This window comes from Lutra lutra, chromosome 1 (assembly GCF_902655055.1).
Source record: "Lutra lutra chromosome 1, mLutLut1.2, whole genome shotgun sequence".
NCBI classification, from domain to species: domain Eukaryota; kingdom Metazoa; phylum Chordata; class Mammalia; order Carnivora; family Mustelidae; genus Lutra; species Lutra lutra.
Window position 1 is genome coordinate 69,898,093 of NC_062278.1, and position 25,664 is coordinate 69,923,756.

The following is a 25,664-nucleotide window of genomic DNA, read 5'->3' on the forward strand; positions in this document are numbered from 1 at the left end:
AATTTTAACTTGATTCTCATTAAACCATTATACCTAAATTCCAGTTAGCAGGAAATATGTGGGATGGAGGACCAAGTTAAATGATACTAAGCAGAGACAATCCGGTAAATCCAGAATTATACAAAATAACTGGCCTGGACTCTTCAAGAAAAGAGGCAGGGAAGTAAACTTAGTTTGCCAGATCCCAGGATATAAAATCAACATACAGAAATCAACTGTATTTCTAGATACTAGCTGGGAAAACCAAAATTTAAAACATAGTATCATCTATAGTTGCTCCAAAATAATTTAAATACTTAGGTGGAGCAATTCCTTCTGCCTTATTTTTATTTTTCAAAATTGTTTTAATTATTTTTGTTCTTTGCCTTTCCATATAAATTTTAGAATACATTGTTCTGCATCCATAAAATCTGGGAGAGATTTTGGTAGGAGTACTTTAAGCCTACAAATTAATTTGGGGAGATTTGGTATCTTTACTATGTTGAGTCTTTTGATCCAAATGGATCTCCATTTATCTCACCATTTATTTCAATTTTTGATTTCTTTCCCCAGTGGTTTGCTTTTTTTTAGCATACAGATCCTGCATGTAATTTGTTAGATTTATACCTAAGATTGAGACATATATAGCTACAGTAAGAAGACAGTGTGGTACTGGCATAAAAATGGACATACAGATAAATGCAACAAAATGGAAAACTCAGAAATAGACCCACACAAGTATGCTCAACTGATTTTTGACAAAGGTGTAAAGGCAATCTAATGGAGGAAGAATAGCCTTTTCAACAAATGGGGCTGGAACAACTGAACATTCATTCATAGGCAAATATATGAACCTTGACCTAAACCTCATACCTAATACAAAAATTAATTCATAATGGGTCATGGATTTAAATGTAAAAGGATGAGGTAAAATTATAAAACTTTTTGAAGAAAATATAGAGAAAAGGTATGGGACCTCGGGCTAGGCAAAGTTCTTATACCAAAAGCATGATCTGTAAAAGAAAAAACTGATAAATGGAACTTCATTAAAAAGGGAGGGGAACTGCATTCTGATGATTAAAAAAGAAAAGAACCCTCAAGATTTCTCAAGAGCTCCTCAACAAAAGCAGATACCCACAGAAGAAAAAAAATCATAATGGGACTGATCTCTTATCAACAAAATTTTATGACAGAACACAACAGAAGTATGCTCGCAGAAAACTAAGGAAAAAGGACTGGGCCTCTAAAATTCTAAACCTATGTGTGAGGAAAACAAAAATGATCTTTTGGATATGTAATGGCTCATTACATCAGAGAAAATGCAACATTTTCTCTGAAAAAATTACCTTTAAAGGTTCTAGACACATGAAAAATAACAATCAGACTAAATTTACATAAATTAAAGATACAAAATGACAAAGAATAAATTGTCTAAATAATCATTGACAAAATCATCATGAGCTGAAATAAAATAAGAAACTATTTCTTAAATTGAAGCTATGTACTTTTAAAAATTGATGTATTATTTAAATGAAATCTGGGAGGGGCATGGAAGGTCAGGTTATATATGCTATTCATTCTTGTCAGAAAGAGAAATATATTTGCTAAACAATAGCTGCTAGCAAAAAATTAGGATTCAGGGCTTTCAGATAATTAAAAGGAAAAGAAAGCAAAAGGGAAAAGATAAATGCATTTAAAATATCTCAGTGAGGTACTATGGTTGAACATTGAATGATGTGATTAAAAGACTTTCATTTTCACTACAGAGTGTAAATATTTTTACAGTCATTCTATCAGTTTTTTTTGTAATTCTTTCAGTTTTAAAAAGTATCATTAAAAGCCATCAAGTAAGCAAAACAAATATAAATTTTAAAAATATACATCAAATCTTACTTACTTAGTTTCTCCATCTGATATACCAACAACTCTAGCTTCTTCAAGATGAGGCCAATTAACAAAGACAGACTTTCCAAGCACGGATGAAGCTATATTTTCTACACACTTAAAGTAAAAGCAGAAAAGTTCACTCATATTTCAGGTCCGAGAGGTAAGTGTACAAAGGCAAAATTAAATAATTAAAACCTGGCTTGTGTTTACAAAGGTCTTTAAAATCAATAAAAACCTCACCTTAATAATTAAGACAGATATAAAATACCATTTGCTTACTCAAGCCATTTATTTCCTACAGTTCCTCCTCTTTTCAACTTTACTCTCCAACTAATTACTCCACCCACTTGAATTCAGTTAGTTTTCCTAATTTGTCTTCTTTAAGTTGTATCTTTATTGCTAACTACTCTTTTTCTTTTTAGTATGTTTCCCAGGATTTCTGGTTGGAGTCTTAATTTTTTTTCCCCTTTCCTTTATTTAAAAAAATATATTTCACTTGTTTTTACCCATCTGCCTTTCTTTAACCCTTTATTTTAGTATGAATCTATTAAAGTTGACCAAGTTTACCTTCCCCGCTCCCAATCCCTTCTTATTAGAGAGGCACTATGACCAACTTAAAGTACTGTTCTACAGTATAAACATTATGACACCAGGAAGCTTGCCTCCTTCTCATTTTCTCAACAGCAATGGCACTTATTAGTAAAGGATGGCCCACTGACTTTAATCCTGAATGAAATTACTTGGTGAAAAAATAGGTTCCAGTGAAATTAAACTGAAGAGCACCGACGTATAATGTATTACTGTCCGTAACAATAGCCAACATTACTATAAATAATGTTTAGCAAGAAACCTAGGTTCTTAGTTCTGCTGCTAACTCCATTTAAGTTTCTTAATTTGTAGAATTAATGATTTTGAATAGATGCTTTACAAAATTCTACCCAGTTGTAAAATTCTATGATCCTATTATTCTCATTGTTATTTTTCTGATGGAAACTGAGAAAGGTGGTAAGAATAGCAGAAATGTCTAGAAAAGGGCTATTATTCATTGTTTCATATCAAATAATCAGATAACAGAATCTAAGAAATCTGACTTCATTTCAGTTTGTAGTTGGTATAATGAAATAAGAACCCTAGTCTTAAAATTAGGAATCATGGGTCCAAAGTTGAGTTCTATGTCTTTCCAGCTATAGAATCGTAGGCAAATCATTTAAATCCCACTGAGGCAGAGTTTTCTTATATGAGAATAAGAAATAACATCTACCTCACAATGTTTATTTGGTGATAAAATAATACATACAAAATCTTTTGTAAACTGTAAAATGCTGTATAAATATTCTTTTATATATATATATATATATATATATATATATATATATATATATATATATTTAAAGATTTTATTTATTTATTTGTCAGGGACAGAGGGAGAGAGAGCGAGTGAGCACAGGCAGACAGAGAGGCAGACAGAGGCAGAGGGGGAAGCAGGCTCCCTGACGAGCAAGGAGCCCGATGTGGGACTCGATCCCAAGACGCTGGGATCATGACCTGAGCCGAAGGCAGCCGCTTAACCAACTGAGCCACCCAGGCGTCCCCTGCATAAATATTCTATATGAAATATCTTAGGTAAAAATTCTAGTTTGTTTACAACAACTTTGTAGTAGCAACTGAAATTTAAATACAAATTTTCATTCAGTTCTTTTCTGTTTATTATGCTTAATCATTATTAGCAATTTTTTTTGAAGATTTTATTTATTTATTTGACAGAGAGAGAGATCATGAGTAGGCAGAGAGGCAGGGAGAAAGAGAGGGGGAAGCAGGCTCCCTGCTGAGCTGAGAGACCAATGCGGGGCTCGATCTCAGGACCCTGAGATCATGACCCAAGCCGAAGGCAGCAGCTTAACCCACTAAGCCACCCAGGTCCCCCTAGCAAATATTTCTTTAACAATTACAGATGACTATTTTTAGACTTTTTGCAGCAACTTTTAATTAGACATTTCTTAATGTCTAATTAAATATCTAATTATATGTCTAACATATAAAGCAAAAGAATGACTATTCTGATAAATAAAACAAGTTTCAACATTAGAACAAGGAACCCATAATTATCCTTTTCCCTTCTACACATGTATTTCTTCTCTCATTTTCCTTTAGTTTTTGAAGGAAAAGTTGTCATTTCTCAAATTAATCCTCAGACTAAGCCTAAATCCTCAAAGGCCAATAATGATCCCTGAAGGACAAATTCACAGACCTTGTTTCAGTTTTTATTCTTGCACTACATGTAGTATCTACTCCATGCTTCTGTGGTATTACTTAACTTGGAAATCATTTTCTCACCTCTGAACACTATAGTCAATTTCACTGGTTCCTTTTCCACCCTTTTAACTATGGGTATTTCTTCATGTTGAGATTTGAACTCTCAGAGTCCATTTTCTTTTTTTTTTTTTTTAAGATTTTATTTATTTATTTGAGAGTGAGAGGAAGCTGGAGAGAGAGCACAAGCAGGGGGAGTGGCAGAGGGAGAGGAAGGGAGAAGCAGGCTCCCTGCTGAGCAGGGAGCCCGATGTGGGACTCGATCCCAGGATGCTGGGATCGTGACCTGAGCTGAAGGCAGACGCTTAATGACTGAGCCACCCAGGCGCCCCTCAGAGTCCATTTTCTTCAGGAAAATGAGCCCTAAGCCCTCAGCCATCACTCCTTGTAAATGACTCATATAGCCCTACCTCCTTCCAAGCTCTAGCTCCAGGTATTGTGTATAAGCAGACTTTCTCCACTGAGGTTCTTCATCTGAACCACAGAACACAAAAAATAATTTGACTATTTTTTTCAATTCTCCAAAAGATGGTACACAATAGTCCCACTCTAAATGTACAGAAAATTAATCTACTACATTCAAATGGATGACTTAGGGCGTTAGGGCTTAAATCTCTTACGGAACTCTTGTTGAGAAAGTCTGGCAGGGCAGCGCCAGTTAGACACCCTGGCATCACCTTAAAATTCCATCATTACTTATCATTAATCCCCTCAAGCCAGAGACTTTCCCACTTTAACTTCCTTATTCCAATAAACAACAACTATTTACTAGTTAACTAGGCTTGACATCTCAGTCATATTTAGTATTTTCTTCCTCTTTTCATCCTCTATGTTTGAACGAATGATGAAACTTGTCAATTTTAACAGTCTTATTCATCTAGATCTATTACTACTTTCAGTTTTTGTCCTTATTACCTAACACTTCTAAACCACAACCTCTTAACTTGCAGGCTTTTTCATTTTCTTCCATTTCTTTTTTGTGCCATTTAGTCTATTATACTGCCACCAAATTAATCCTTCTGAAAATACGATTTCAAGGTAACAGTTACGGGAAAACAAAGTCCAAACTGCTTAGCCTGGTATTCAAGGTCCTCCATAATCTGGCCTCAATCTGTTTTTTCAACCTTATCTTCTACTACTTCCCAACACAAGTCCTCTGCTTCAGTCAGGTTTATCTATTCCTTCTCCTCAAATACATCACATTTATTCTAAAAAAAGAAAAAGTATTAAGAAAAATTTCAGACATACAAAAAGGTTAAAAAGAATAAGATAATGTATCACACATTTATTTCCAGCTCATGTTATTCCTTTCAACTAGAATACCCTTCCCCTACTTTTCTCCTCTCTGTGATAATCTTTTCCTTTGCACCCAGCTTAAGCCTAGTCTCATTTATAAGCTTGTACTTAATCTTCAGCTCACACAGTTTATCTTCTTTCCAAAATTCATGGAGTATTTCTTGCTCATTACATCATAATTATATATTTCCTTTAAATTTTATGTAAATGTTTCTTTATTTTATCCTTATTTACTATGAATTTTTGGAATTATTACATGTTATACCTCTTTGGTAAACACATTCCAACTCGAACAGTTTAATGCATAATAAGCACCTAATAAATATGTAACAAGGAAAATACTTACAAGTTCATCTGATTCTGTATTCACTAAGATTTCTAACATCATGTTTTCTCCACGACTGCTTTGCTGGAATACTTGAACCCCACTCTTCTTCAAAAAAAACTTTAAAAGAATTCAGAGAATTTAATTTCAATCTTTCCCCATAATCATGTTATATTCAATAAGGTGGAAAAATTTTGAACTAAACAACCACTGACTTTGTGTTTGATGTGTTTCAGGGTAGGAAATCCACAGAAATACAACGCCTTCTGGTCAACCCTGGTTATTTTGTTCTTGCTTATGTCTACACGCCAAGCATCTAATGATATTATTTTATACCTAGAAAATAAATCAAGGCATTTAATTCAAAATTCACACACTACAAGCAATCAGTTTTTCAGTATTCCCTTGAATACTTACTTTGCAAGAGTCATCCTTGCTTTTAAGCAAGGGAATGAGAATTTGTCTTTCAAGACAGAGACAATATGGAGCAGGACAACCCATATTCTGTTATTATAATTGACTAGATGCAACTACACGTGTAGGTTACTGAATGGACATTTTCACCATTAACTTAAAATAAAACTCCCCCTATATATATATATACATATATATATATATACATATATATATATATATATATTTAATTTAGAAGTAAAGGAACATATAAAGCATGTTACAAATCTCCATATCCTCCATGTTCTATAACCCAGATGGAAAAGCAACATTTTATAATGTCTATTCCATCTTTCTCTTTGCATTAAAAAAAGAAAAAGCATAACTGGGATATGTTCATTTTAGGTTCCATCTGGGTAAATTATTTGCAGGGAAAATGAGAAAAAAGAAAAAAAACAAGGACATTTTAATGAGGAAGAGAAAGTAGAAACGGGTTTGAAGCAAGAAATTATAGGACCCTTTTAATTCTTTTTTTCTTCTTTCTGGTGGGGTGGTTAGGAATGTAAGAGGCAAAGTCACAGCACATCAAATAATGCTAGGAGCAGACACTGACAATGGAATTCATACATCCTCTTAAAGTGGGGACGGTACAGATATACACTAGGGAGGAAAAACTAAAAAACAAACAAACAAAAAACCCAACTTTAACAGGAGAGAGAGAAAGAGAGAGAGAAGCAGAATCTGACCACAGCAGAGAACTACAGAAATAACTGTGAGAGGGAGATGCTATGGTCTCTGGCAAGTTGGATATAACTCATTAGCAACTGACTGTAACTATCAAAAATTATTTGTTAATTCTCCAAGTAGATACTCAAAAGCTTCCCCCTCAATGCCCCCAAAGGGAGCTCTTTGCTATAGTTGAAAAATTACCAAATAACATTACCTTGTGCAACAATGTTCTATGGCAGGGAACTTTTCTGGCCATGGTGAGGGGTAGGTGAACTCTGTGTCTCTATCATACCAGCACATTAGGCACTCACTATGTTGGTTTCTTTTCCTTTCTTCCTTTTTGAGGGAGTGGTTACATGTTTCCATGGCTTCCAACAATCGCTTCTGCATTAAAAGATTGAAGAGAAGAGTTAAAAGTATAAAATTTCTGGCGCCTGGGTGGCTCAGTGGGTTAAAGCCTCTGCCTTCGGCTCAGGTCATGATCCCAGGGACCTAGGATCGAGCCCCGCATCGGGCTCTCTGCTTGGCAGGGAGCCTGCTTCCTCCCCTCTCTCTCTGCCTGCCTCTCTACTCACTGCCTACTTGTGATCTCTGTCTGTCAAATAAATAAATAAAATCTTAAAAAAAAAAAGTATAAAATTTCTATAATCTCAACATACAGAATAGATCTTTTCCCTCAGTATGCAGAATCATTATTTGTGTTCTTGAAAAATAAAAATCTTAACTAATGGAATTCTTTTCCATTTTATTATATGAAAAACTGTTTCAAAGGCCCCTAGAATATTGTTTGCCACTACAAATTATTCTGAACCTATTATTCCAACAATAGGAACTAACCATGAATAAGAACAGCAGAGAACAGAGGTGCTTGGGTGACTCAGTTGGTTAGGCATCTGCCTTCGGCTCATGTCATCATCCCATTGTCCTGGGTTTGAGGTTGGGCTCCCTGATCAGCGGGGAGTCTGCTTCTCTCTCTGCCCCTCCCCCTAGCTTGTGCTTTCTCTCTTGCTCACTCTCTCTCAAATAAATAAAATCTTTAAAAAAAACAGCAGAGAATCAAATTTTATTTTTTTTAAGATTTTATTTATTTATTTGATAGAGAGAAAGAGTGAGAGCAGGAACACAAGCAGGGAGAGTGGGAGAGGGAGAAGCAGCTTTCTTGTCACTGTGCATGGAGCCCGACACGGGACTCAATCCCAGGACCCTGGGATCATGACCTGAACCGAAGGCAGACACTTAATGACAGAGCCACCTGGGCACCCGAGAATCAAATTTTAAATGTGAATTTACCACAATTATTATAGTTATCATAATTCATAAAGGACTGATCTCTTACTTTACAAATTTTGCCATGGTATAGAAAATGTTTACCTCTCCAAATTATCTCATATATTTAATTAATTTAATTACATATATTTTAATGGCATCCATCAACAGAAAGGCCAAAATTAAATAAAGCAGTAATATTCAGGTCTGGAGAGGCAGAGAAGTAGGCACTAAATATTGGTTGAATTAGACTAGTCTTTTTGAAAAAGAATATTCACTAAATATAAAAATATACATTCCCATTAGCCAAGCAATCCTGCTTTTGGCAATCTATCTTAAAAAAATAAAATTTCCAATACCTAAGACTGAATAAACAAACAAAAATACATGAATACACAAGTAGTTTATTATAGCATTACAAACAGTGGCAAAGAACAAGAAGATTCATAAGAATTTACAAAATTAGTACAGATTATTCTCATGTACCTCTCACCCAGCTTTCCCCAATAATATCCTACACGTAGCATCAGTAAATTATCAAAACCAGGACACTGACATGAGTACAATACTATTAACTATACTTATTCAGATTTCACTGGTTTTTGTATGTGATTTTGTGTGTATACAGTGCTATGAAATTTTTATCAAAGTGTATAGATTCATATTAACCACCACTAAAACTGGAATACAGAATTGGTACAACATCATAAAGAAATTCCTTATTATTCCTTTATAATCATACCCTATTCCCAACCTTAAACCCTAGCAGTCACTCCATGTTTTATATCATAGTAATTTTATCATTTTAAGAATATTATATAAATGAGGGGCGCCTGGGTGGCTCAGTGGATAAAGCCACTGCCTTCAGCTCAGGTCATGATCCCAGGGTCCTGGGATCGAGCCCCGCATCGGGCTCTCTGCTCTGCGGGGAGCCTGCTTCCTCCTCTCTCTCTGCCTGCCTCTAACCCACTTGTGATCTCTGTCTGTCAAATAAATAAATAAAATAAATCTTTTTTTAAAAAAAGAATATTATATAAATGAAACAATGTAATATATAACCTTCTGAGACTGATTTTTCACTCACTGATTTTTTTCACTTAACTAAATTGTTTTCATCCAAGTTGCTTATATCAATAGTTCTTTATATTGCTGAGTAATATTCCACCATATGGATATACTACAATTTATCTACTCACTCATTTAAGGGCATTTGCATTTTTTCCAGTTTGGGATTATTACAAATAAACTGCTTTAAACTTTCGTGTATAGGTTTTCCTGTGTGGACATAATTTTCGTTTCTCTGGGATAAATATCCAGTAGTGTAACTGCTGGGTTGAATAGTAAATGTATGTTTAACTCTATTAGAAACTGATAAACTATTTTCCAGACTGGCCTCCTAGACTTTTAGTTCAATAATGATCTATGCCATTTTCAGAACATTTACAGAAAAAGTGGTATAAAGAGGAAAGAAGTAGCAAAATCTAGAAAAGATTATAGAATAAAACAGATTATATTATACCATAATTTCTTAATTCTAAGATACTACTGATATTGTAAATATCAATACAAAAAATCAGTAACCGTTTTTCAGGAAATACATAGTAAATTGAATTTCTATAATTACTGTTCACTGACAATGGTATTTACTTACATCCTATTTTCTTCTCCAATGTCACATTCAAAATTTGAGTCTAATCCTTCTTCACATTCAAAATATAAAAAGTTTTCAAAAATAGGGGTGCCTGGGTGGCTCAGTGGGTTAAAGCCTCTGCCTTCGGCTCGGGTCATGATCTCAGGGTCCTGGGATTGAGCCTTGCTTCGGGCTCTCTGCTCAGCAGAGAGCCTGCTTCCCAACCCCCCGCCTGCCTCTCTGCCTACTTGTGATCTCTGTCTGTCAAGTAAATAAATAAAATCTTCAAAAAAATGTATTTTGGGGGGGGCCCTGGGTGGCTCAGTCAGTTAAGCATCCAAATCTTGATATCAGCTCAGGTAATGATTTCAAGGTTGTGGGAGTGAGCCCTACTTTTAGGCTCTGCACTCCATAAGGAGTTTGCTTGAGATTCTCTCTCTCCCTCTGTCCCTCCCCCACTAATTAATACGTCTTAAGGAAATACATATAGACATAAAATTTTCTGGGTTACTTGGCTCTGTGAATGTATGCATCTTTATAATCTTATAATCTTGAACACTTTAGCATCTTTAGGATAGACAGCATAATGTTAAGGTAGAATGATGTAATAGCTGTTTTAATGTGTTGTGACTCCCATTAGTACTAAAGGACTTATTTGCCCAGATGCTGAAAGTGCTGCTGGCTTGCAACCCTTCCTCAGCTGTCAGCTATCTCTTGGAAATATCTGTAGATGAAAAGTTACCTCACATAAGGTCATGCACCCTTCTGAAATGAAGTCTGGATCCAAGACTGACAGATGAAGGGTATAAAGTCTCAGGCCCTTTACAGCACCTTTGGAGAACTCAAATGGGCCATTCCAGCTTTAGAGTGACTTTTAGAGTCAGTTAAGGCTTTTTTGAGACAGGACTGTAGTGTAGCTTGTCCTTTTAACCAATCCTGTTTTTTTTCTCTACTCAACATCTTGAGGGTAGCATCAAGAAACCAGAGTAGGGGGCCAAAAATCTAGAAGAGACTGCAGAGACACTCCCAGAGAACAGATTTAGGCTCTAATTAGGCTCTATTCAAGGAACAGTATGTGTCTCTGGATATAGGGATTTGCTGCATGCTATTTAGTTGGGATTTCAAAATTGTTATGGATCAGTGATTGTTACGTGCATCCTGTTCCTGCCCTTTTTTGATAGGAGCTACTTATTGTGGTTATCCTGTCATTGTCTGTCCAACATAAAATTGGGGATGTTGGCGAGTATAGATAATGTTTTTCTTTTTTTTAAATTCACAGGTGTCTGAGTCAGGAGAGCTGTCCCGGGGGAGCTGCATTTGAGGAGCTTAATCTACAACTAGACTTGATTTGAAGATGAAATTCTAGGCTTTGAGCCTAGAATTGAGATGAAATTTTTGGGAGAGGTCAGTGTTTTATATTTGAATGGGATACAAATTTTAGTCAAAGGGGGCAGACTAGAGTAGATGGTTTGCAAAGATGGCCATAATAATTCCTCCTATCTCGATATGTAAGCTCCTTTAAATGTTAAGAAAATGGTCTATTTCCCTACTTCTTAAATCCAAGTTGGTCTTATAATTTGTTTTCAAAAGAATGTAATGAAGTGACACTATGCAAACTCCAAAGCTCAAGAGGCTTTGTAGCTCCTGTTCTGAGAATAAACTTGAGTTAGCCTTCTAAAGGGTGAGAGATCACATACAGGGCTCAGCTCACAACTACCACCACCACCAATCCTATCAGTGAGATCATCTCAAACAACCAACTCCACTAGACTGCAAGGGTGAGGGTGAAGGCAAGGGTGAGAGTATGTATGCCAAACAGCTCAAGTCTGCAGGTAAACTCTTTGTAACACCAGAGTTTGAGTAATAATTTTTCACGAGGCACAAGTAGGTCCTATCAATCTCTCAGTTCTGAAAATTTTATCATGTATTCCTATTTAATAATTTCCACCACCATATACTTTCACTGACTATCTTATAACAGGAATTTTTCTTTTTACATCTTATATATCTATTTTTAGGTAACTTCTTGCATATCTTTTGAACTTTTGTTTCCAAAAAATATAGAAGAATATGGTAATTCTGTTTTGTTTCAGTGGTAGTATCATAATACAATTTTGTTGAAAATCCCATTGAGGTGTCCAACCTTAAGTTAAAATTCAATCACAATGAATTAAAGTGATAACTGGATGAATAACAATAACTGTCTACATGGAACTAAGTCTGTACATATGCAGGCAATAATGGCTATGTCACAACTTAATCCTGTCTGGTGGCTAGCAAGTGTCTTTTCACATATAACAGGTATTCCTGCTTAAAAACTAATAAGGTGTGAATAAACACTTGTTTCCTCCACTCCATAAACATGTCAGTTTTTTTTTCCTCCTGAGAGGACACTTTTTTTGATAAATTTACTTCCAGAGCTTTTGGTTCCATTGATTTTTCCTCTATTGTTTGTTCATTTTCTATGGATTTCTGTTCCTATCTTTATTATTTCCTTCATTCTGTTTTGTTTGGGTTTAATTTCTCTTGCATTTTCTTATGGTAGGAAGCTTAGGTAATTTATTGTGAGACTTTTTTTTGTTCAGTATAAGCATCTAGAAACTTAAATGCCTCTTAAAACACTATTTTAGCTTCATCACACAGATTATATTGTGTTTTTATTATCATTTAGATCACAATATTTTCAAATTTCCTTTGAATTTTTCTTTCCTTTCAATTTTGACAGCTTTTGCTTTATGTATTTGAAGCTCTGTTATAATGTACTTGTACATTCAGGATTTTTATATCTTCTTGATGAACTGACTTTTTTTTTTTTTTTTTTTTTTTAAGTAATCTCTATGTCCAACATGGGGTTTGAACTCACAACCCCAAGATCAAGAGTAACATGCTCTACTGATTGAGTTAGCCAGGTGCCCCAAACTGACTTGGCTTTTTAATCTATATGAAATTTCTTCTTGATCTCTGGTAATACTCCTTGGTCCTGAAGTCTTTTTTTCTAATGTTAGTAAAGCCACTCCAACTTTCTTATAATTGGCATACCGAGAAGTTTTTATGCACATAATGAAGAAGGGAGTAGTGAAATCTCATTAATAAAACATAAATGGTGATTAAAACCCATTGCTCATTAATTTATGTGAAATAATATCATTTAAAATATATGCATATAAATGGAAAGATGTTCAACATCACTCATGATCAGTGAAATACAAATCAAAACTATAATAAGATATCACCTCCCACCAGTCAGAAGGGCTAAAATTAATAACAAAGGAAATAACATGTGTTGGCAAGGATGTGAAGAAAGGGGAACACTCTTACACTGTTGGTGGAAATGTAAACTGATGCAGCTACTGTGGAAAACTGTATGGAGGTTCCTCAGAAAGTTAAAAACAGAACTACCCTATGATCTGGTAGTAAATATCTTTAGGTATTTATCTAAAGGATATAATAATACTAATTTAAAGGGATAAATGCATCCTGATGTTTATAGCAGCATTATCAACAACAGCCAAACCTTGGAAAGAGCCCAATGTCCATCGACTGATGAATGGATAAAGAAGATGTGGTATATATATAATATGGAATATTACTCAGATAAAAAGAATGAACTCTTGTCATTGCAATGACATAGCTGGAGCTAGAGTATTATGCTAAGTGAAATAAGTCAGAGAAAGACAAATACTATATGGTTTCACTCATAAGCAGACTTTAAGAAACAAATGAACATGGGGGGAAAAAGTCAAACCAAGAAAACAACTATTATAGAAAAACTGATGTTTACTGGAGAGGAGGTGGGCAGGGTGTCGGGTTAAGCAGGTGATGAGGATTAAGGAGGACAAGTGTTGTGATGAGCATCAGGTATCCTAAGTGATGAATCACCAAATTCTACACCTGTAACTAATACCACACTAACTGGAATTTAAATAAAAACTTGAAAGAAAGAAAAAAAGAAAGAATATTCACATATATATAACTACTTCATGCACTGACCTCATCAATAAAAGGTATTAGTACCACAGCTTCCCATTCCTGTTGTTTCCCATTTAGGTCAGTTTTAAAATCAGGTGGATAATATTCTATAATTGGTGAGTCTTCACTGGTCATCAAATGCTATGGAAATATAAAAGAGTAATAGAAATTTAAGAACTAATATCAATATAACTTTTTGTTAATATATTTACAATATTTACTCATTACAGTTTAAAATTCCTAAGCATAAGCAAAACTAAATTTTTACATCTTAGAAATGCTGCAATAGGGACGCCTGGGTGGCTCAGTTGGTTAAGCAGCTGCCTTCGGCTCAGGTCATGATCCCAGTGTCCTGGGATCGAGTCCCACATCGGGCTCCTTGCTCAGGAGCCTGCTTCTCCCTCTGCCTCTGCCTGCCACTCTGTCTGCCTGTGCTCGCTCTCTCTCCCTCTCTCTCTCTGACAAATAAATAAATAAAATCTTTAAAAAAAAAAAAAAAGAAATGCTGCAATATACTTGCTATATTTTGATTTTCAACTATGAGACTTCTAATTTCACAGCTACTCTTACTTTCCCATTGTAGTGACCTAGTTATGTAGCAAAACCATCTTTACTCTGAATTTCAAGTTTACCACTTCTATCTTTCATTGTCTTATCACTCTATAAGGCCCACTTAAATTCTGTTCTCAGACTTAATTTCACAGGTTTCCAACAGTCCTCCATTGTTAACCTTAATTTACTTATGAACTTTCAAGTCCTCATCCGTTGATTTTGGCAAGTAATGTAAGAACTGTATCTAAGATAATTTAAAAAGAAAAAAATTTCTAAAATCCAAGAATCTGGGGTGCTTTGGCGGCTCAGTTGTTAAGTGGCTGCCTTTGGCTCGAGTCATCATCTCTTATATGAGGAACTCCTAAGTATCAAAAAGGACATACAAACATTTAATTTTAAAACCCACCTGGTAGCATGTAGGAAGTAAATTTTTGCTAGCTGCTGGAAGTACAGCAAGAAGCTGTTCGAATGGCTTAAAAGGTTTTCCTAGTTCAAAATGGATTTTGAGTGTACTGATGTTACGGATATCAGACAGGAAAGGTGCATAATGGTAGGGATAATACCTGTAAAACAAAACTGAGTTTTAAACAATTGGCAACTTTATGCAACAGGTCAATATTAAATATAACCTTTTCCTTTTTAACAACAGAGCAATAACTCTAAAGAAAAAAAAAAGATCACCCATAGTACTATCACTTGATTTAAGAAATCAGCATTAGCATATTTAGATCATATGATGGCAACAAATGTTGTATCTCCTTAATTTTTTTTTAAAAGATTTTATTTATTTATTCGACAGAGAGAGATCACAAGTAGACGGAGAGGAAGGCAGAGAGAGAGAGAGAGAGGGAAGCAGGCTTCTTGCTGAGCAGAGAGCCCGATGTGGGACTCGATCCCAGGACCCTGAGATCATGACCTGAGCCGAAGGCAGCGGCTTAACCCACTGAGCCACCCAGGCGCCCCTCAATTTTTTTTAAAGATTTAATTTATTTATTTGACAGAGAGAGAGCACGTGCGCACAAGCAGGGGGAGCGGCAGGTAGAGGGAGAGGGAGAAGCAGGCTCCTTGCTCACTAGGGAGCTGGATGTGGGTCTCGATCCCAGGACCCTGGGATCATGACCTGAGCCACCCAGGCGCCCCTGTATTTCTTTAATTTTTAAGGTATAATTTCACATTTCCAAAATTGGGATGTATCGTGTAACTGAAGGATAGAAATACACACACAAACATATATTTATATAAATATACATATATATGTGTGTATACATGTATGTGTATGTATATATAAAATATAATGGTCTTTTTAGCTTCTACGATATTGAGTGTGAATCTTCCAATCAACAGACTCTTAGAATGAGGTACCGGAAAAAAAAAAAAAAAAAAGAATGAGGTACTGAGGTAGTCAGAAGACTTTCAGTTAGAACACATGAACTGGAGCCTCTCTCAAGAGCACAGACAGAACAGTGAGTCTGAGCTCGTATGGTTGTTACTAGTTAGCTCTAAGAATTTTGTATCTTTGAGGGGCACCTGGGTGGCTCAGTGGGTTAAAGCCTCTGCCTTCGGCTCAGGTCATGATCCCAGGATCCTGGGATCGAGCCCCGCATTGGGCTCTCTGCTCAGCGGGAGCCTGTTTCCTCCTCTCTCTCTCTGCCTGCCTCTCTGCCTGCTTGTGATCTCTGTCTGTCAAATAAATAAATAAAATCTTTAAAAAAAAAAAAGAATTTTGTATCTTTGAATTGGTATATATATATATATATAGGATTAAACCATTTATCAATCATACACACTATTTTTATTTTTAATGCCTTCCAATCTACAACTACAGGTATAAATATTTTTTTACAAAGCTCCGAACATAACAATTTAAAAAAATTTCATTGGGGATGCCTGGGTGGCTCAGTTGGTTGGACGACTGCCTTCGGCTCAGGTCATGATCCCGGAGTCCCGGGATCAAGTCCCGAATCGGGCTCCCAGCTCCACGGGGAGTCTGCTAATCCCTCTGACCTTCTCCTCGCTCATGCTCTCTCTCACTGTCTCTCTCTCAAATAAATAAATAAAATCTTTAAAAAAAAAATTTCATTGTTTTTAATGTTTGACTAAGGATGCTAAAAAATAAGTATATTATCCCCACAATTACGACATATTTCAAAAAGATGAGAAAGTTTAGGAGGTAGAATAGCATTTAGAATGGAAAATGTATAGATTTTAGAATCAGACAGGCTTAGACTTGATTCTTGGGTGTATGACTTTATAAAGATTACTTTCTGGGGTTCCTGGGGAGCTCAGTTGGTTAAGTGTCCCTTGATTTTGGCTCAGGTCATGATCTCAGGGTTGTGAGACCAAGCCCTATGTTGGGCTCCATGCTAGGCATGAAGCCTTCTTAAGATTCTCTTTCTCCCTCTCCCTCTGCCCCTCCATGCTGCTCAAAGAAAGAAAGAAAGAAAGAAAGAGTAGATCGATTCCTTTCTAAAGTAATAAAGATAACTGGGCCTCATCTGTTAAAGTCAGATAACAATAAAGTGGTGAGGATTATAGGAGAACATGCTTTTCAAGTGCCTGGCCTTATGCATGATACATAATAGGATTAGTTTACACTCATCCTATTAAGAAATGGCAAATCAAGGATTTTTGTCATTAGAATGCTCTTCAGAGAGGCCCTCAGAATTAGATTATGTATTGCTAAGTTTTTTTTAAAGATTATTTTTTTAGGGACGCCTGGGTGGCTCAGTTGGTTAAGCGGCTGCCTTCGGCTCAGGTCATGATCCCAGCGTCCTGGGATCGAGTCCCACATCCGGCTCCTTGCTCAGCGGGGAGCCTGCTTCTCCCTCTGCCTCTGCCTACCACTCTGTCTGCCTGTGCTCATGCTCGCTCCCTCTCTCTCTCTCTCTTTCTAACAAATAAATAAATAAAATCATTAAAAAAAAAGATTATTTTTTTAAAGATTACAATCTTTTTGTATTATAATCTTTTATGTATTAATATACATAATTTGTACTGGTGTGTTTGGATGTATGGTGCTTTAAAACAAAGCCTAGTAAAGGTGTTAGCAAAGCAAAACAAAACAGAACAATTTTCATCACTTAAAAGTCTCTACTTTTCCCTGCATCATATTTTGCTTTGTTATTTTTCTATTCGGATGGTTTAGAAATGTAGACATAACTTTCTGGAATAGGAAACATGGGAGAAATGGAAAATTATTACTATTTCTAGGAAAAGTAAATAATTCTTCTTTCTTCTTCTTTACCCTTCCAGTCTTACATTCAAATAACCCATTCTTTAGTAATCACTCTTGACAGAAAAATTTCTTCAAATACACAATAATGTAGCAAAGAATATAATGAACAGCCCTATATAACTATTACTCAGACCTAATAATTATCAAGACTCTGTCACAGTTGATTCATCATGAGAGACAATTTTAAATCCTTAGATTGAAAGAGGTTTCATCATTGGTCATCTGCTAGGGCTGGAAGTATCTTTGTACACAAAGGTCTTTAAAAAGTACTTTCATATAAGAAAAGATTACCTATATTTCATTTAAACTTGGTTGTATGTATCTTTTTAAAAATGCCACCATAAGTAGGAATAAAGAGAAAAGAGATCTACAAATGAGATTACAGGAGAACAAACCATTATTTAAAAAAAAAAAATTTAAATTTAAAATTAAAATCAAAACTTTATTTTTGTTTGTATTCCTCACCAGCTCCAGGACTGAACTCCATGATAGTAATAGTGCAAAATCCACTGTATTGCCTGAACATAACATGCAGCTTGATCAGCCAGAAAGTCACTGAAAATGGAAAAGAATATTTTCATTATAATGTTAATTTTTGAAGACAGGCCATTTGTCTTTAGAGCATGATATCTGCTAATACACTTTCCCTCACATGTTTTATATAATCAGTGAAGAAGCTAAAAATTGTAATCAGAAAAATTCCAAAATAGTATTTAAAACAAATTTCATCCTGTCAGGTTAAAGGTTCGCCTTATAGTTTTCCTAAACTGTCTATCACAATACTTAAACCTACTGTGCATATTTATTCAGTCAAGGTACTATGCCTGCAGTTTAAAGTTCGAGGATTTGGCCCATGAAGCTTTCTATAAAGTGGCACTACTACTGTCCTAAATAGTTAGGGTGTGATGGGAAACAGGAATGGGAAACTTTAGCTGGGAGGACGCCTAAGAAAAATCATAGGAGGAAATCAGGAAGATCACAGAATCTGGTTATAGCAGCTAGAACACACTTTGAAAAATGCTGTATTTACGGAATATTATTCCCTGTAATCCTTTCTTTCTCAAAGACCATGATTTAAGGTAAAATACATAAACACACACCCACACACCCATGAAACTTGGACGAAAGCCAAAAAGTAGCCATAAACCTGCTGGTGGCTATTACCAAAATTTAGGTAGAGATGCCAGCTAGAAATTCCAGATCTCAATATTTCTAGGAGGTACACTTTTGAAAATGAAACATATTAAATTTTCATTAAAAAATGTTTTCATTATTAAAAATCTAGATAACAAAGACAAGCATTTTTTAAAAGATTTTATTTATTTATTTGAGAGAGAGACAGTGAGAGAGAGCACGAGAGGGGAGAAGGTCAGAGGGAGAAGCAGACTCCCCATGGAGCTGGGAGCCCGATGCGGGACTCCATTCCTGCGACTCAGGGATCATGACCTGAGCAGAGGGTAGTCGCTCAGCCAACTGAGCCACCCAGGCACCCAAGAAAAGCATTTTTAATCACCTTAGAGCAATCACTATTATATTTGGTATGTTTCCTTTCAGTCTTTTTTCTATGCCTAGGTTGGTTGGTTGTTTTGTTCAATATTAATGAGAGTATACTGTATACATGATTTTGTGTCCTGCTTTTGAAATTTGTGCTTAATAATATACTATAAGTATCTTCCTAAATTGTTACAAACTTCTTATAAATAACAGTTTAGCAGTTCTACAGATTCTGAAGACAGAGTAATGGCAAGATGGTATGATACAGGGGAAGCAGACATGATTATGAGGACAGGTAGATCATTTCTAATTTTGTACTATTATAAAAAACTGCAATAAACATCCTTGTGTATAAGGATCTTCTGTGTTTAAGTTTATATTTTTAAGACAGATTAATAATTAGAATTATTGTGTCAAAGGGATAAATATATTTTTTTCATAAAGATTTATTTATTTGACAGAGAAAGACACAGATAGAGAGGGAACAGAAGTAGGGGGAATGGGAGAGAGAGAAGCAGGCTTCCCATGGAGCAGGGAGCTGGATGTGGGGCTTGATCCCAGGACCCTGGGATCATGATCTGAGCCCCAGGGCAGACACTTAACAACTGAGCCACCCAGGAGCTCCAAAGGGATAAATATTTTAAAGACTTCTGGATATGTACTTCCCAAAATAATTTTACCAATTTATATTTTCACCAATAAATGGGAAAGAATACTACCATCATTGCTTCTGGACCAACACTGAATATAAGAATTTTAAAAGATTTGCTTATTTGTTAGGCAAGCAAATGGTATCATTATTTTCATAAGTCTACATTTTAATATATAAAAAGGAAGGGAAATAAAACAAGATTTGTTAGCTATCAAATTAAGGATTTAGTGCCTACAGCAGGTATTACAGTGCTACATAACTGTAATCAAGGAAATATAAGGATTAAGGAATAAAATATTAAAAGCATAACTATTTTAAATATTTTATTTCTCAAGTCTTACATGCTAATGGTACTTGACAAAGCTTCAAATGAGCTGGTGAACTGTACTAGAATTCCTATACCTCTAGTTCCTGGAGGTCAGTATGAAAAGAGACAAGAAATACTACGTCTAGACTAGAATGGAAGACAGTCTGAGCGTACATAAAGCAATGTCTGAAAGTCTATCTCTGGGCAGATTATAGAAAAGATCTAATATGTAGTGCTTTATTATATTAAAAGAAAAGTAAAAATTATAGTATAGAAAATATCTAAGTATAATATCTAAGCAAGTAAAAGGGTACATAGCATTTCATGAAACTCTTATCTCTCTTATGGAGAAGCAGTCTCATCCAGTGGTTAAAGAATATTAACTGGGGGCACCTAAGCTGACTCAGTCAGTAGAGCATGTGACCCTTGATCTTGAGGTCGTGAGTTTGAGCCCCATGCTGGGTGTAGAGATTACTTAAAAAAATAAACTTAGAAAAGAGAGAGAGAGAGGATTAACGCAGGAGCCAGATCACCTATGTTCAAATTCTGGTTCTGTCTCTGACCATGCCACCTTGGGCAAGTCACTTAAGCTTCTCAAATCGTTGGGGTGCCTGGCTCACTCAGTTGGTAGAGTATAAATAAATAAATAAAATCTTTTTAAGAGATTTTATTTATTTATTTGACAGTGAGAGAGGGAACACAAGCAGGGGAAGTGGAAGAGGAAGTGGAAGTGGAAGAGGGAGAAGTAGAGGAGCAGGAAGCCTGACATGACCCTCGATCCCAGGACTCTCGGTTCACAACTTGAGCCAAAGGCAGCCACTTAACGACCGAGCGACCCAAGCACCCAGCATGCAACTCTTGATCTTGGGGTTGTAAGTTCGGACCCCATACTGGGTGTAGAGACTACTTAAAAATAAAATCTTAAAAAAAAAAAATGAACCTGCCTTAAAAAAAACCTTTCCATTCCTTAATTTCTTCTATTGTAAAATAATAATAACTTATTTATCTTAAAGAATTGTTGTGAGAATTAAGTAAGTCAATATTTTTTAAATGTTTAGAATAACACTTGGTACTTGGTAACCGCTAAAGATTTTAATTAAATAAATACAAACATACATAGTTCATATTGTGGGTTGCAGTTTAAAGGTATGAAATCTACCATTCTAGAGGTCAACTTCTTAAGGAACTTTTGAGCTAGATTATTAACTTGGGGCTAAGCCAGGTAGCTTTTGAGATGAGTTTGACGGGAGTCTAGAAAATGGAATGGGAAAAAAACAAATTGTTTTCTACTTGCCAACTTTTTTTTTTTTAGATTTTATTTTTTAAATTTTTTTTAAAGATTTTATTTATTTGACAGAGATCACAAGTAGGCAGACAGTCAGGTGTGGGGTAGGAATAGGCTCCCAGCTGAGCACAGAGCCTGATACAGGGTTCGATCCCAGGACCCTGGGATCATGACCTGAGCTGAAAACAGAGGCTTTAACCCGCTGAGCTACCCAGGTGCCCCTAAAGATTTTATTTATTTACTTGTCAGAGAGAAAGAGAAAGCGAGCGAGAACAAGCAGGGGGAGTACCAGGCAGAGGAAGAAGCAGGCTCCCTGTTGAGCAAGGAGTCTGACTTGAGACTCGTTACCAGGACCTTGGGATCATGATCTGAGCTGAAGGCAGACATCCAACTGACTGAGCCACCCAGGTGTCCCTACTTGGCAACTTTTTTTTACTACAGGAATATAACACATGTCAGTTATCACCTATTCCAAAACCACAGCAGTTGAAAGATTGACACTACAATAATTTCTATAACCAAAAAATTCTCCTCGCCCACTACCTTAACTATCAAAATTATGCTGTTTTTTGAAGAACCACAAAATCTAATTTTTTCTATTTTAAAGTAAAAGCATTGGTAAAAACGTACTCAGACACTACATCAACTCCCATCTTCGTCATGTAATATGTTCTTTTATATTGTCTAAACTCAGTTTCAAATAGGTCATCATCTTCAGTCTCATCTTCTAAATTATCTGGAAAAAAAGCCAGAAAAATAGTGGCTTAAAATTATAAATATTCTGTTTTTCTACCTATGGTCTGGTAAATATTTATCAAAGCAAATGCTTAAAAACTAACATAGAAATCTATTCTATCCAATATTATTGAATTAGCATTTACTAAGGAAAGATAATTAACTATCCTGTCAAAAAAAAAAAAAACAAAAAAAAACAAAGAATACAGAGTTTGTACTCACCCTTAGAAGTTACCACTTCTTCTCCACTTTTGTCTAAAGCAGCCCAACAAATGGCATTTTCCTGGCCCTACAAAAATTACAAATCAACATAAAATTAATGGCAAGATAACTGAATACAGAGATTTAAAAAATACTAGAAAGAACTGACTGATCCTTAAGTGACAACACTGTAAAAGTTCATTCAAAAAATAATCTGCAAATGCTATGTAAGTGTTTTGGTTTTATATCATTTGTTTTCTAAATCTTTATCATGTAGAACTTAATATTCAGGCCTATCAAAAATATGTAATAGGTAATTCTCACCTATTGAGTTAATATAATCTATTTGTTTACAATTGAATCCAATGATTACAAATATTACATGTTTTCTGTATCTCTGGATTTCATCATTCTTTTTTTTTTAAACAATTTTTTTTTAAAGATTTTGTTTATTTATTTGACACAGATCACAAGTAGGCAGAGGCAGGCAGAGAGAGAGAGAGAGGAGGAAGCAGGCTCCCCGCTGAGCAGAGAGCCCAATGTGGGACTTGATCCCAGGACCCTGGGATCATGACCTGAGCCGAAGGCAGAGGCTTTAACCCACTGAGCCACCCAGGTGCCCCTGGATTTCATCATTCTTATAACTGTTTTCTATCTCCACTTCTAAATTTTTCTCTCATGCAACTCATTTGCTTTTCTATAGTTTTCCCATCTCATCACATTCTTCATATTCCTGCCCAGCTGTTTTTCTGCCCTTGTGATCTCAACTCTTCTCTCTTCTATTTTCTGATTGCCTATCTACTGCCAGTGACTTTCATTAGTTCTTCCTACTCCCTTATTCCCATTTCCCTTTGTTCATCCAAACTAGAGCCTCAGCTAACTTCCTGTGCTTGGGCTCTTCCTCTAGTTCCTCCCATTTTGCCAATGTCTTTAATAGTAACTACATATGCCGGAAGTCTTGTGAAGCTTAAGGACTGGGCTGAGATGGGTGGAGCCAGGGATTACTGATGTGTAAGTTTTGTGAGTAAAGTACAGATTCCCAAAAAGTTTCTGAGACTATTTCCTTAAGAGCAAAAACACAGTAGAATGCAAATGGACTGCTCCTAAGCTTCACTGAGAAAAATCTAATCAAGTAGAAGGACTACACTAGAGAAAATTAGGATAAATGCCCTTTTGGAGCAAGAGTTACTAGCCTTGAACCTAAATAGAACCAGTATGGCAAGGAGAGTGCAGGAAACTCCTCAATTTTATCAGAACTCAATAATTATGAATAGGCTGAGGAAAATTTCAGAAGAGGTTTATTTTCTGAGCTAACACATATAAGACATTCTTTAGAGCTTATTAGTGATGTTTTATAGGGTATTAGCATATTCTGATTCTATTATTTATTTGTTCTAACAATAATAAAATAATAAATAATTATTTAATTACTGAGCACTAGCATTAGCTATTGTGCTATTATTTACTCTTAAACTAGCCTATTGCTTTTTTTTTTTTTTAAAGTATTTATTTATTTATTTGACAGACAGAGATCACAAGTAGGCAGAGGCAGGCAGAGAAAGAGAGGCAGGGAAGCAGGCTCCCCCCTGAGCAGAGAGCCTGATGCGGGGCCTGATCCCAGGACCCTGAAATCATGACCTGAGTGCGAGGCAGAGGCTTTAACCCACTGAGCCACCCAGAAGCCCCTTTTTGTTTTGTTTTCTAGATTTTATTTATTTACTTGACAGAGAGAGACACAGTGAGAGAGGGAACACAAGCAGGGGGAATGGAAGGCTTCCTGCTGAGCAGGGAGCCCCATTAGGGGCCGGATCCCAGGACCCAAGGATCATGATCTGAGCTTAATGTCTGAGCCACCCAGGCACCTTGTATATGATTTTATATATAAATTATTTCTAGAGAAAAATCACTGATCTGGTTGATGTCTCACTATTAAATGCCTGCATTTTTAAAAAAGATAACTAATTTTCTGGGCTCTTTTATTTAGAAGTTTTTCTACACTTATTAATAGGATGAATGAACAAAGAAAACACAATGTTCTTCTTCAAAAGTAAAAAATAAGAAGTTGGTTTTTAAACATCAGATTTAAATGACAGGATCTAATAGAGAAGAAACCAAAAAAATCTTTTTAAATGTTCAATAGGAGAAAATAAGAAATGAAAATGAAATAAGGCAACCCTAAAAACCATAAGAAAGAAAATGAGGAACAAGGAATATCAGCTTTACTTTTATAGCTAAAAAATTGAAAGGACACCTAAAAAAATGAACACCTTTGTTTTTTTCTTTTCCTTGTAGTTCTTGGCTTCTTCTGCTGCAACACCTGCTGCTTCATTGAGGTACTTGTTACCAACTTTGCTTTCAAACCACTTTAGGTCCACAAAAACTTCACTGAAGTGCTCCCGATCAAACTGTACAGAAATATTTAAATTCATTTAAAAATAATTTGAGTATGCTTGGAAAAATACAACCCAAACTTTTACCAGTTGCTACTTCTGGGGCATAGGAAATCAAAGAATGTTACTTTTTTGTGCACATGGGGACCTCATCTACTAGTCTGAAAATGACAAATAAAAAGCAGATAAAAATAAAATTAGGTGAAATTATAAAAGAATGATCAATTGGAGTAGAAGTACCAAAACTTTTTCTTCCGACACTATGTAACTGGTTTCTGACCACTTATCTCTACCTGGGACAAGAAAATAAAAATATCTAGTTACTTACATCTGATAGTTTCACAAGGTATTTCTCAAATCGAGGTAAGTTGAGATGCCCACTTTCATTAATATAACCTAAAAGGAACAAAATCTAAATTTGTACTAAAAGCTGACACTATTTTTTCTAAACAATTCTATAAAACTCTTTTTATAAAATGTTGAATACTGGCACTCGACTAATCAAGAAAAAACTATATAACTGACTCTAGTTTCTATGAACTTGATGTTATTATAATATAAAATATGTAACAACTAAAGCAAAATAAAAGAAATTCCAGGTTCACATAATAATCCTCCCACATTTCCGACATCTGCTAATAGTTAATTAAATATGTTCTAAAATCTATCCAGATTATTCATTTAATATGTTAACTTGAGAAGAACTAATACCCTGCTATTCTGCTATCTGTTTTATTCAGAATTCACCATTGCTTATCGATTCCTCATTTTAATTGAAAAAGCTTTCCCTATTAAATACTTCAATACCTATCCATTCAGAAAAATGAACTTCTGTGCTTTAATAAGTGAAATCAACAACTTCCGATGGCTTTCTTAAACAATCAAAGGCAGAGATGAGTCAGATATCAATACATGAGGCTTCCTAACTTGTCATTTTCTTTGCTTGTGAGCCACTGAAAATTACAATCCCAGAGCTTGGTGCCTTAGACCAAAGGAAACCCCCAATTTTTTCCCTAATATAATTGTGCA

At 35.5% G+C, this 25,664-nt stretch overlaps 1 protein-coding gene across 3 annotated transcripts in view; it reads right to left on the reverse strand.

Annotated features, from left to right (window-relative positions):
• XRN1 (5'-3' exoribonuclease 1) overlaps positions 1-25,664 on the reverse strand; it is a 109,470-nt gene that overhangs the window by 64,067 nt on the left and 19,739 nt on the right. For all 3 annotated transcript variants that reach the window (XM_047726791.1, XM_047726782.1, XM_047726800.1), the window contains 11 exons: positions 24,964-25,031; positions 24,513-24,650; positions 22,267-22,333; positions 21,940-22,045; positions 18,037-18,126; positions 14,743-14,899; positions 13,806-13,925; positions 7,134-7,303; positions 6,013-6,133; positions 5,819-5,917; positions 1,877-1,980 (listed from right to left, as the gene is read on the reverse strand). In XM_047726791.1, coding sequence (XP_047582747.1) covers positions 1,877-1,980; positions 5,819-5,917; positions 6,013-6,133; positions 7,134-7,303; positions 13,806-13,925; positions 14,743-14,899; positions 18,037-18,126; positions 21,940-22,045; positions 22,267-22,333; positions 24,513-24,650; positions 24,964-25,031 — 1,240 coding nt within the window. The remainder of the gene's footprint in view (positions 1-1,876; positions 1,981-5,818; positions 5,918-6,012; positions 6,134-7,133; positions 7,304-13,805; positions 13,926-14,742; positions 14,900-18,036; positions 18,127-21,939; positions 22,046-22,266; positions 22,334-24,512; positions 24,651-24,963; positions 25,032-25,664) is intronic.